Below are 14255 nucleotides of genomic sequence, written 5' to 3'. Positions count from 1 at the left end.
CTGATCCAGTTAGAAGTTAAAATATTGTCAAAAATTCTGGCTAACTGATTGAGTAAAGTTATGACATCTCTTACACATAAAGATCAGGTAGGTTTTATTCAGGGCCGCAGCTCTTCTGATAACAGATAGCATTTCCAACTTGTGGTCAGTGGTGAATGATCAGTCTCCGGTCACTGCCATCTCACTTGACACCAAAAAAGGCATTTGACATGGTTGAATGGGATTATCTTTTTAAGATTTTGGAAATATATGGTTTCGGAAATATTTTTATTGGATGGATTATATTACTTTATAGGCACCCAGTAGCAGCTGTACAAACAAATGGATTAATTTCAGATTATTTTACTCTGGATAGGGTCACCCGGCAGGGTTGCCCTCTTTCCCCATTATTGTTCTGTCTTGACCTGGAATCATTAGCAGCTACGATAAGAAGGGAAGATGGTTTTCCAGGGGTGGTGGCGGGAGGTATGGCACATAAGCTTTTGCTTTATGCAGATGATCTTTTATTATTCGTCTCGGACCCCACTAGATCTCAACTGAATTATGAATTCCTTTTCTAAGTTCTCAGAATACAGAGCCAATTGGTCTAAATTCAAAGCTTTGGCTGTGACAGCGTACTGCCCAGTAACAGTTTTTCAGCCGGGTGCCTTTCAGTGGTGCAAATAGGGCATTAAGTAGTTCAATTAAGCATTTTATTCCTAGCAATTTTGTCTGATTTAGTTATTTCATTTTGACCCCTTAAAGGAGACCTATTATTCCCCTTTTTACAAGATGTAATATAAGTCTCAGGTGTCCCCAGAATGTGTCTGTGAAATTTCAGCTCAAAATACCCCACGGATCATTTATTATACCATGTTGTATAAGCCTCTTTTTGGGTGGAATCCAAAACACGCCATCTCTTTAAATGCAAATGAGGGCAGTGCCTTTACAGCTCGTTCTTCGGCTACAACAGCAACAACAAATCAGAACCAATATGACTGACACCGCCCTATGTACGTTCTGCCGGAGTCTCTCCTTCATCAGAGTCGGACACTGATGAAGGAGAGACTCCGGCAGAACGTACATAGTTTTCAAAAAGACAATCACCTTACTGTACTGTACATAATAAAGGTGCGGTTATGATTTATACAGACAGTAAGAGTAAAAATGATGACATGGCTCTTGAAATAGAGAGGGGGTTAGATTTATGCACTAATTCAGATGAATTCGAAACGCTGCAGACAGTCGGTCAGAACTGTGTGTAATGATACTTATTTGAAGAGAATCACCAGGCAGTTTCCAAGTTCTTTCAATGAGTTTACTGAAAATCACTTTGTTGGGCATACATGTGTGGTTCTGAAACAAATGAACACATTAAATAAACTTAGTAACACATACTTATTAACAACATAAATTCCCAATTGAATATATAACAAATCCTTTCATGTCTACATTGACTACCATAACAAAAGGTAATATAATAAAGAAGGTAAATGACACTGTTGGGTGGTTATTCTTTATATGCCCACAGGGTGGCGCAACTAAACCGTGAATAGCATCTATCTGAACATCAGTAGACGTGAACGTTATGCAACTAACTGACCATTGCGAAATTACACAATCTTCAACACAACACCTTGAATTGCATGTAATCCACATTAAATAATAGTGTGCAATACAGATTCAAATGTACAGCGAAGCACATTCTTCAGACACTCATAACGTTCTAGATTGAATATTAATGAAGGTGGAATGTCGCTAATTTAATACTATGATGCAGCAGATCAAACAACTGATTAAGAACAGAAAGTCCACTTGCACTTACTTTACATGCACGCACACGTATCCCAACGGAAAACTCAAAAGTACTGCCAAAGAACAGTTATTAAACGAAATAAACTAGAGTGAAGTTAGCAAATTGTTCACTCTGAACTTGCTATGTTGCATATGCTCAACGAATACCTGGGCCTTTTGAACAGCTCTGGTCTCCGTGAATACAATCAGAGACAATGGTAGCTTCAGCTGCATGAGCCGTGGAATCAACTAACAAGCATGTTCGGAAAGGCGATTTGCAAACCTTCACAGAATATAAAGTGCGATACTTACATCTTCAGGATATAAAGCTGGAACATGGACAGTTGGTACTGATCCATGCTTTTTTAAATCCTACTTTATATTGACCCTCATTCACAAAGCAGTCCATTGTAAAATGTAAAACAAACATACACAAGTTTTGGTATGTTTTGGGGCACATTTTCTTCAAAAACAAAACTGCGTCTTCAGTGGCTCTGATGCCGGGAGTACATGAAGACTCTTATTTTCACTTTTACACTTTTCTCACTGTAGCTGCTCCAGCGCGGAAAGAAATGGCGGTCTGAGTGTAGATCACTCAGGGGAGGATCTATGATAATAGGGTGGTGTCCGTCACCAGTCGTGGGCGGGGGCTGCTCTAACATGATGTCACATTTGAGCAGAAATGAAAACCAATCACTTTGAGACACTGTTTTTGATTAATAGAAACATAAGAAAGAGGAGTGCTCTACATTATATATAAAATTGAAATGGGATAAAGAACTAAAGATTGAAATAACAGAAACGGATTGGTATGACTTGTGGTCAATACACCAAACTACTACCAGTTCACAAATATGGAGGGAGTTTTGCTGGAAGTGCCTTATCCGCTTCTTTATAACACCTAAGATCAGAAACAAACAAGTCTCCGGACAACAAGCTTGCTGGAGGCAGTGTGGACAGTTAGAAGCGGATCACACACACATTTTTTGGAGCTGTGAGAAAATTCAGTCTTTTTGGGAGGATGTGCAGGTAGTTATGTCGGAAGTGTTTGGATTTAAAATACCTAGAACCTCTATGTTTCTACTAATGGGAAATATTAAAGGCATAGTCCCTAAAAGTGATCAACACTTATGTAAGATCCTTCTTGTGGCTTGCAAAAAAACTATAACTAGGAATTGGCTTAAAGATACAACTTTGAAGTGTAAACAATGGTTTGGAATTATTGAAGAAATCATGGATATGGAAGAACTTACTTATATTTTAAAGATGAAAAAAAGGTGCTTTTAAAAGGGACTGGGAAAAGTGGTTGATATATAAAGAATGTTAAGACATCTTTAACTAAGTAAACAGTAATGGCTATTAGAATGGTTAACCTCACCAGTTTGGCTTTGTTGTTCAGTGTTTCTTTTTCTTTCCTTCTTTCTTTTATTTATTTATTATTATTTTTTTAGGGGGGTTAGTGCATACATATAATTTTAGGAATGCAGGTATATGATGATTTATATTTGAGAATATGCGTGGATATTGTAACGGCCCCGGGGCCGTATAAAGTTGTATAAGTATAAAGCTGTCTATGCCATGTAACATACATCTACGATGTATTTAAGCATAATTCCTTCTCCTTCCTTCTGTTAATATTGTTTTTGCTTTAATTGTTCATCCTGTAAATCAAAAATTAAAAATAAAAGTGATAAAAAATAAAAAAGAAAGAGGAGTGACTTCAACGCGCATGTGGGAAATGACAGGGACACCTGGAGAGGCATGACTGGGAGGAATGGTCTCCCCAATCTGAACCAGAGTAGATGTTTGTTGTTAGACTTCTGAGCTAGTCATGGATTATCTATAACAAACACCATGTTCGAACATAAGGATGCTCATAAGTATGTGTGTGGTACTAGAGAACCCTAAGCTGAAGGTCGATGATCGATTTTGTAATCGTGTCGTCAGACCAGAGGCCATATGGTTTGGAGACTCTGGTGAAGAGAGGGGCAGAGGCCTCAAGGTCTTAGTTGCCTCGATGGATGGTAACCCTCGAACACTGTGATGGACACTGGTTGTCAGGGAAGCCGTCCGACTGAAGAAAGAGGCCTTCTGGGATATGTTGACCCGGAGGTCTCCGGAGGCAGTTGCAAGGTACCGACAGGTCCGAAGGGCTGCGGCCTCTGTCGTGAGGGAGGTAAAGCAGTGGGTGTTGGAAAAGTTTGGATAAGCCATAGACAAGGACTTTCGGTCTGCACCAAAGTGCTTCTGGAAAACTGTCCGGCACCTTAGGAGGGGGAAACGGGGAACCATCCAAGCGGTATACAGCAAAGATGGGATGCTGTTGACCTCAACAGAGGAGGTTATTGGGTGGTGGAAGGAACACTTTGAAGAACTCCTAAATCCTAACATCCTAATTGGAAAATTCCAGAAAACGATGTCAAGCCATTAGGCAATTAGCCAATTAGCTTCTGATAGGCTAATTGGAGTCAACTAGAGGTGTACCTGTGGATGTATTTTAAGGCCTATTTTCAAACCCAGTGTCTCTTTGCTTAACATTATTGGAAAATCATAAGAAATCAGCCAAAAAACATTGTAGAACTCCACAAGTCTGGTTCATCATTGGGAGCAATTTCCAAATGGCTGAAGGTACCATGTTCATCTGTGCAAACAATAGTATGCAAATATAAACACCGTGGGACCACACAGCCATCATACCGCTCCTGAAGAAGACACATTTAGTTTCCTAGAGATGAACATAGTTTGGTGCAAAAAGTGCAAAGGACCTTGTGAAGATGCTGGAGGTAACAGGTAGACCAGTATCTACAGGTGAAACTCGAAAAATTTGAATATCGTGCAAAAGTTCATTATTTTCTGTAATTCAACTTAAAAGGTGAAACTAATATATTATATAGACTCATTACAAGCAAAGTAAGATATTTCAAGCCTTTGTTTGATATAATTTTGATGATTATGGCTTACAGCTTATGAAAACCCCAAATTCAGAATCTCAGAAAATTAGAATATTGTGAAAAGGTTCAGTATTGTAGGCGCAAAGTGTCACACTCTAATCAGCTAAACACCTGCAAAGGGTTCCTGAGCCTTTAAATGGTCTCTCAGTCTGGTTCAGTTGAATTCACAATCATGGGGAAGACTGCTGACCTGACAGTTGTGCAGAAAACCATCATTGACACCCTCCACAAGGAGGGAAAGCCTCAAAAGGTAATTGCAAAAGAAGTTGGATGTTCTCAAAGTGCTGTATCATAGCACATTAGTAGAACGTTAAGTGGAAGGGAAAAGTGTGGAAGAAAAAGGTGCACAAGCAGCAGGGATGACCGTAGCCTGGAGAGGATTGTCAGGAAAAGGCCATTCAAATGTGTGGGGGAGCTTCACATGGAGTGGACTGAGGCTGGAGTTACTGCATCAAGAGCCACCACACACAGACGGGTCCTGGACATGGGCTTCAAATGTCAAACGTCTTACCTGGGCTAAAGAAAAAAAGAACTGGTCTGTTGCTCAGTGGTCCAAAGTCCTCTTTTCTGATGAGAGCAAATTTTGCATCTCATTTGGAAACCAAGGTCCCAGACTCTGGAGGAAGAATGGAGAGGCACACAATCCAAGATGCTTGAAGTCCAGTGTGAAGTTTCCACAGTCTGTGTTGGTTTGGGGAGCCATGTCATCGGCTGGTGTTGGTCCACTGTGCTTTATTATGTCCAGAGTCAATGCAGCCGTCTACCGGGACATTTTAGAGCACTTCATGCTTCCTTCAGCAGACAAGCTTTATGGAGATGCTGACTTCATTTTCCAGCAGGACTTGGCACCTGCCCACACTGCCAAAAGTACCAAAACCTGGTTCAATGACCATGGTATTACTGTGCTTGATTGACCAGCAAACTCGCCTGACCTGAACCCCATAGAGAATCTATGGGGCATTGCTAAGAGAAAGATGAGAGACATGAGACCAAACAATGCAGAAGAGCTGAAGGCCGCTATTGAAGCATCTTGGTCTTCCATAACACCTCAGCAGTGCCACAGGCTGATAGCATCCATGCCACGCCGCATTGAGGCAGTAATTAATGCAAAAGGGGCCCAAACCAAGTACTGAGTACATATGCATGATTATACTTTTCAGAGGGCCGACATTTCTGTATTTAAAATCCTTTTTTATTGATTTCATGTAATATTCTAATTTTCTGAGATTCTGAATTTGGGGTTTTCATAAGCTGTAAGCCATAATCATCAAAATTATATCAAATAAAGGCTTGAAATATCTTACTTTGCTTGTAATGAGTCTATATAATATATTAGTTTCACCTTTTAAGTTGAATTACTGAAATTAATGATTTTTTGCACGATATTCTAATTTTTCGAGTTTCACCTGTATATACACAGTAAAACGAGTCCTATATTGACATTACCTGAAAGGCTGCTCAACAAGGATGAAGCCACTGCTCCAAAACCACCATAAAAAGACAGACTACTGTTTACAAGTGCACACAGGGACAAATATCTTACTTTTTGGAGACATTTGATGAAACACAACATTTTACTTTTGGCCTTAATGACCGTTGTTATGTTTGGAGGAAAAAGGGTGAGGCTTGCAAGCTGAAGAACATCAACCCAACTGTAAAGTATGGGGGTGCTTTGCTGCAGGAGGGACTGGTGCACTTCACAAAATAGATGGCATCATATGGAAGGAAAATTATGTGGATATATTGAAGCAACATTTCAAGACATCAGCCAGGAAGTTAAAGTTTGACCTCAATCTGTTTTGTGGGCAGAACTGAAAAAGTTTGTGTAAGCAAGGAGGCCTACAAACCTGACTCTTTAGTCAGTGACTCTTTAGTTCTCTAGTTCTGTCTGGAGAAATGGGCCAAAATTCCAGCAACTTATTGTGAGAAGCTTGTGAAAGGCTACCCAAAACATTTGACCCAAGTTAAACAATTTAAAGGCAATGCTTCCAAATACTAACAAAGTGTATGTAAACATCTTATCCAATGGGAATGTGATGAAAGAAATAAAAGCTGAATTTAATCATTATCTCTACTGTTATTCTGACATTTCACATTCTTAAAATAAAGTAGTGATCCTAACTGACCTAAGACAGGGAACGTTTTCTACAATTAAATGTCAGGAATTTTGAAAAACTGAGTTTAAAGTATTTGGTTAAGCTGTATGTTAACTTCTGACTTCAACTGTAACCTAAATCTAACCATGATTGTACCACAGAAGAATACATTGTGGTTTGGAACGAGACAAGGGAAGCGCAATACAGGTTATTGAAATACTGTACATCAATAATTTGTATTGCATAAATAAATATGGAATGTGTAACCAAATTTGTTCACTGACGTTTTCTTTGTTAAAATTAAGTGTTGTATAGGATGCTAGTAAAATTTGATGCCTGTATTGTATTGATTTTAAACTGCTTGTAAGTTTATACTCTTTCTGATTATAATCCAGTTGAAACCGCTGCACTTTAGCAGCCAACAATCTATCATTTAGTTGGAGGTTTACAGGCTTTGAGTCACAAATGTTACATTCTCCAGCACTTGGAGAGTGCAAATCAATTTAGATCCATAGACCAGAGAAATCAGATTTGTGTGGCACTATCCCTCACAGGAGCGGTGCCAGGACAAACGCATTACTTTACTACAGTGGCCATGAAGTGCAAAATACAATAGAAAATCTAAAAACAAATGAACAAATCATGTTAGAAAACACAACGACAAGACAGAAAACACAACGACAAGTCAGTTTAAACAAAAAGAGTATGTACCATAGCTTCTCACCTGATTGGCTGTGTGGATGGTATCTAGCACTTTCTTCGTGATTGGTTCAATGATTATTTGTATGAAAAATTACTTGCTATGTTCCTCATTTGTAAGTCACTTTGGATAAAAGCATCTGCTGAATCACTAAATATAAATACACATTTCAAACTCATGGCAAAAGCTTACTGACTGAAAAACTGAATAATTTGGAGGAGATTCACTCCCAGTAAAACAGTTATGGACACTTTTGAAAACAAAAACAGAGAGTGGAATAAAGTTAGTTTTAGGTACAATATCCACCTACGGTGAAAACAGTGCATAAGGGATCATCTAAAATTCCACAAACTGTGCTAAAACATTGGTACTGTAAAAATAAATTCACAAAAAATATATCACAATGTTATTTATTACATTCAAAAGGTTGTATTAGGCTGCCAGTAGTGTAAATGACTCACTTAACTGATGAAATGTAGTTTTTTTTTTTTTTTTTTTTTATAATTTAAAACTATATTTGTGTAATTACACATACTGTGAAAATCTCACCTAAAGTCAGTCAGCCTATCAATTTGTATCCTACTACAATATTTAGAAAATGAAAATAATATCTTGGTGAATGTCAGTGTTTTTTTATTTTTGTATATGCTGGGAATTCTTCATATTTAGTAAGTCAGCCATCACATTGGCTGCCTACTGCAACCTTTAGAATGTGAAAATACTTTTCTAATAACAGTGTTTGCTATGTTGGAGCGTGCAAATAAATTGAATGAATGCTTGGACATCACCAACGTTTTAGCGCAGTTTATGGACTTTTTAGATGGTCCCTTACTTATTTAAGCATTAAGCGTCGTAACTAACTAAAACTAACTTCACCCCACTTGCTTTTTTTGCTCTCTGTGTTCTAAAGTGTTAGAAACCACTCCAAATGATAATTTTTTTCAATCAGTGATGCTTTTGGTATGAATTTTGAAATGATTGCACAAGTGGGCATTGAACCAGTCATGATGAAAGGGCTAAATACCATCCACACAGCCAATCAGGTAAGAATCAATGGTACATACTCCACCTACTTGTCGTTGTGTTTTGTCTTGCCGTTGTGTTTTCTGACTTGTTTTGTTTCCATATTTGCCGTTGTGTTTTCAGATTTGTTCTTTTGTTTTGCACTTTACAGCCACTGTATTTTCACGACAGTGAAGCATATTTTGCCCTAGAGTTCTCATAACCGTAATGCAACTGGATGATATGATTTTAAGTTCTCATTTTCATTACCATAATGACCACCATGAGAATAAGACATGTCCTTTTCTATTAGGTATGCCAGCTGTTGATGTATCACCTTATATCCACGGTGTGTGTGTGTGTGTGTGTGTGTGTGTGTGTGTGTGTGTGTGTGTGTGTGTAGAGAGTGTGTGAGAGAGGCTGCTCTCTTCTGGCTGAGGGGTCCAGGGGTGCCAGCAGAAATCACACTGGCATTAAGAGGGGGGAAGTGATTCACGGTGTCTGCTCACATATCCAACACCTGTCAGGGGGCATTTTTACAAGACATCACGCTTGTACACATCCACTTCTCCCATGGTTTTAGATACTGAATGTTGTATGATACATTTAGAACAGGAATTTCAGAACTCCCACTTTTTTTTTTTTTTTGCATACATTTTATTTTATTTTTTACTTTTGTGTGTAATTTACTAGAAACATTGCTAATTCAATCAGTATTCAAGCAAGTCATGGTTCTTCATAGAAGTGCTCTCGGTTCTCTAAGTTTTCATTGTGAAGTATGAACTGTGGGCAGTGTACAAAACTATGCATGAATAGTATGTTTGCTTGTATGCATATGTACATTTAAATTGTTTTCAATGTTTGAACATGCCACTGAAAGTGCAGAGGCCCTATTTTTCTTTTAAGGATTATTATTATTAGGGCCCAAGAACTGAAAGTGCGGAGCCCTATTGTTCTTCTAAGGATCATTATTATTAGGGCCCAAGCACTGAAATTGCGGAGTCCTATTGTTCTTCTAAGGATTATTAGGGCCCAAGCACTGAAAGTGCGGAGCCCTATTGTTCTTCTAAGGATTATTATTATTATTATTATTATTAGGGCCCAAGCACTGAAAGTGCGGAGCCCTATTGTTCTTCTAAGGATTATTATTAATATTAGGGCCCAAGCACTGAAAGTGCGGAGCCCTATTGTTCTTCTAAGGATTATTATTATTATTAGGGCCCAAGCACTGAAAGTGTCACCAAACTTTGTACACATATAGATCTCATCAAGCCAGACAACTTTCATGCTGACAGTCATAAGCTCTGCCCAAAAGGAAGTTGGCCATGTATTGTTTGAAACATGCATGCTCTGGAATTTGATATACTCCTCAGAGGGATTTCATGTTACAGGTACCAAATGTGGGCGACATCATGCCAAGACATTGATGCTACTAAATTGTGAAAGGATTTTTGATATATCGAATGTTGTTGCCATGGCGACGCGATAAAATAACATACAAAAATTGGAATAAGGAAATGTTTCATATCTTCTGCATGCAGAAAATTAAAAACATAAATATTGAGCCAAATATTTATCCTTGCAGGCTGTTGACATTGTTGTGACTATTGTGGGTCACGCTACGAACGCCACCAACTGGCAGAAGGAAGTGTGTCACTTTTAACAGACTTTGAAATATCCTATTATGTTAACCTGAATTGCTTAAATTTTTTTCAGAATAATGTCATGATGGTGCAGATTTAAAATTCTGAAGGGATTCTTGATAACTTATATACTGTTGCCATAGCAATGCATTAAATGTCAAGTCTTATCAAGTCTTGTTAATAAATTGTTAATAAACATAACATTTACATGAATATAACATTGTAAAAATATCAACTGAAATATAAAAATACTATAAAATCTCGAAATAAATGTAACCCAGTTCTGAGTGGCAATTACAAGAAATGTTCTTCAGTTAACTATATTTGTCATTTCATGTGTTAAACATCATTCTTGATTTGAAGTTTCCGTTTCATCTGATTTGTGTATGTTTTGATTGCCGATCCGGTGCTGGAATGTGTTATTTTGAATTTATTTATTTTTGGCTGTTATCAATGTCATTTAGTATCAGCAGATTTTTCTTTTCCAGGAAATAGAAAAGTTAAATATTTGTGATTGCCTTCTCGGCCTTATTCTTTGTGTATGTAGAGAGCGTGTGTGTTGTGTTGTTTTTTTTCTTCTTCTTGTTCTCTCTCTCTCTCCCTCTTCTTCTTCTTCTCTCTCTCTCTCCCTCTTCTTCTTCTTCGTCCTCTCTCTTTCTCTCTCTCTCTCCCCCTCTTCTTCTTTCTCTCTCTCTCTCTCTCTCAGATGTGAGGTAACCAGGTGATCTGATTGTTAATGTGCAGCGCCAGCACACAGTGTGTTTTCTGCCTATATAAACCGAGTGTTTCATGGCAGGGTTGTGCAATCTTGGTCACTGCTGCTTTCACGCAAATTTCCACTGCTGGAGCGGATTTAAAAATATTATTATTATAAATGTCACTGTTTTATTCTATTACATTGATACTTTTAAAGCTACTCTAGTTATTCAGCCAAAAGTAGTGAGTGGTTTTCTCGTTTCCTTTTTAATGTAGTTTGATTTATAGCTAACAATTAAAAGTCCAACATTTTGATGCAAATATGCTTTTTGTCCCACTGTTTAAATTCACTTTAGACATAAACTAAAGTACAGTTACAGCACTTAACATGTACTCTATAAAAAGTAAAGGTATAACATTTTTAAACTACTTAAAGTACAATTCTTGGGGAAAGTAGTTAATTACAGTAATGTGAGTATTTGTAATTTGTTACTTTAGACCCCTGCTCATAATTAATCTAAAAACGAATAGCAAAAAAATATATAAAAATGTATCCAATCAGAATTTATTCCTTGATGCTTACAAGCAAAGTGTGAAACTGTTTCACAAATCTGTGTCCATCATGCTTGTTTTCCAAAAGCCACCGAGTGGAAATGGACCCATGGTGGTTGGGCCCGTCATCGCTACTTGCAGCTATATTTATTATTATTTTTATACATTTTTTAAGGTTTCGGGGGCTTTTGGAGCACTTGTGGGTCATGGTCGTAGTGCCACCAACTGGCAGAAAGAAGTGTGGGACTTTGAAATAACCTTCTTATGTTTACCAAAATTGCTTTTAATGTCTAGACAGTACAGATTTAAATTTCTGAAGGGATTCTTGATATCTTAAATAGTGTTGCCATGGCAATGTATTAAGTGTAATTATTCCTTTTTATGTATATTCACATGTTTTTGAGGTACTTGGAATGCTTGAATTTTCATATTTTGCACACACATCAGAATTGTCGGCCATTAGGCTTGGGAAAAAGTTAACACATGGGCGTGGCTGAGGAGCTCTGTAGCACCACCTTTTGACAAAAGTGGTGGGGTCAGTTTCTTCTACGGTCACCAAACTTGCTACATATTTTGTTCTCATCAAGCCAGACAACTTTCAAAATTACAGTCTTTAGTTCCGCCCAACAGGAAGTCGGACATAATGTGCATTTTTTGAGAATTGCAGCCCTGAACTTTTAAATACTCCTCCTTGGGTATTTATGTGATTCTCGTGAAATTTGGTCAACATGATGCTAAGACATTGTAGATGCTACATTGCGAACTGATTTTTGATATCTCGAACGGTTTAGCCATGGCGAGGCAATATATTTATGGCAAAAAAAGGGAAATAGGAAGTGACTCAGATCTTCTGTGTTCATTAACAGATTTAGATCAAACATGTGCAGTAGGTTTGGTCATGTCGACTAATCACATTGATGTCTTTATTGTGGGTCACGGTCCTAGCGTCACCAACTGACAACAGGAAGTGTGACACTGTGTGACTTTTAAATTGTCCTCTTATGTTTACCCAATATGTAATGCAATGTGGATAAAATGGTCTGCCTAATGCATAAATGGAATGTAATATTATTGAACTGAATTTAATTTAATTGTGTTTTAGGTTGGTGTGTCGGAGGCTAGGAGAGGAGGTGTTCCTGAAGGTCTATGACTACCTGAAGCAGGCTAGAAAGATACAGGATAGCGAGGAGAACATCAGACAGGCTCTGAGCAGGATGGTGGAGAAGCCCAGTGATTGCTTTGAAGTAGATCAACTGCTTTATTATGAAGAGCTCTTACAGGTTGCACAGGAAAATGCTGTAAGATAACAATGAACAAACACCCATGCGCTCTCTCTCTCACACACACACACACACACACACAATATATATCCAGGACAATATACAGTAGATACATTTAGTAATAAATGTACATTGAAGATCTGCCTATAGCTTACGTAATGGCAATCCACAACGCATTGAAATGCTTTGTATTTGTGATGTTTGATAGATTTATGTCATATTGGAAGATAAGCATTATACAGTTCCATGCCTCTAATAATTTATCTCATTCACATAATAATATACACTTAATAAAATCATCTCAGGATTAATATTTAAATATTCTGTGTGGTTAAACAATTATTTGATCTGAAGGCATCGTTCTAGGGATGGGAATAATAAGGAAGCAAGTCTTTTAGTACTTTGGGAAATAATGAATACAATGAATACTGGATTTCCTGTCCTTAGTAGCCTGTTAGAAAATTATGAGAAGAATTTATGTTTACACGCAGACTAATTAAGATATTTTAGTCTCTTTTTTTTTATGCATCGGCAGAATAGTACACAACGAAAGTAATGAACAACTTTCAGTTACTGTATTTAAAAAAGTAACGAAGCAGATTCTGAATAAGAACCGGTTCTCTGTTCTGAATTCTACTCTGGCTTTAGCAGAACCCATAATATTATACTGTATATGGATGTTTTTTAAAAAGAATTTAACATATTTGAAATGAAAATGAATGTTTGAAATGCACAGTTAATGAAACCGCAAAATGCTGCATTTTGATTGAATAAATAATTAATCTATAAATAAATATAATCTGCACGTGCTGCGTGCTTCAAAATGAATGTGTGAAACTGGCCGCTCATGCACTAAAAGCACCTCATCATGGTCATCACATGCGCTCGTGTGTTTTTAGTAGATGACCGAGAGCAGAGCGCTCTGAAGCATGCAGCACATACAGAAATAATATTTATTTAATTAAATCGCAGCTTTTTGGAATTTAATAACACTGGGCTATTTAGCGAACTGCTTATCAGGAGGTGAAAAACAACCATTTAAACACACAGAAGCACAAAAACATAAAAGCTTGATTTAAATGGATGTGTGAAATGGCAAAAAACTTTTGTATAGTAATGTAATGTTTACTGTAATTAAATAAGTCAATGTCTCACATCTGAGATGTTCTGTTGTGCAGCACTTCATTTAACAAAATATCTCCAGTGTTTCGTATTGCAATAATGCAATGTTATGTTGACAAATTAAAATAATCAAAATAATTCTGTTTTCATTTGATTAAAGTTTTAACTAATTCTTTTAATTTTACACCATTTTTATAATAACGTTTTATTAAAGTGTCAAATACAGAATTCAGAAAAAATAACTATCCAATAACCACAGTATACTGTACATCATGACCTCTAGTGGGCTTTTGCTTAAATATTACACCCATTGGGCTCATAAAATGTACTGGAAAATTGTGCCTTGAAAAGAGTGGGAACCATGAAAAACTGACAATTTCGCTGTGTCTGCACAAATGAATAGACTGTTCCTTTTTTATTGTTATAGCTATTGTTATTGT

General features: G+C 37.3%; 1 protein-coding gene across 2 annotated transcripts in view; it reads left to right on the top strand.

Moving 5' to 3' along the window:
• nek11 (NIMA-related kinase 11) overlaps window positions 1-14034 on the top strand; it is an 80235-nt gene extending 66201 nt beyond the window's left edge. For both annotated transcript variants that reach the window (XM_052144277.1, XM_052144276.1), the window contains one exon: window positions 12516-14034. In XM_052144277.1, the coding sequence (XP_052000237.1) occupies window positions 12516-12720 (205 nt within the window). In that variant the 3' untranslated portion in view covers window positions 12721-14034. The remainder of the gene's footprint in view (window positions 1-12515) is intronic.
• Window positions 14035-14255: the final 221 nt, after the last annotated feature.

Source organism: Xyrauchen texanus, chromosome 15 (assembly GCF_025860055.1).
Source record: "Xyrauchen texanus isolate HMW12.3.18 chromosome 15, RBS_HiC_50CHRs, whole genome shotgun sequence".
NCBI lineage: Eukaryota > Metazoa > Chordata > Actinopteri > Cypriniformes > Catostomidae > Xyrauchen > Xyrauchen texanus.
Note: the sequence above shows the minus strand (reverse complement) of the source record. Positions and strands in the feature narration are given on the sequence as shown.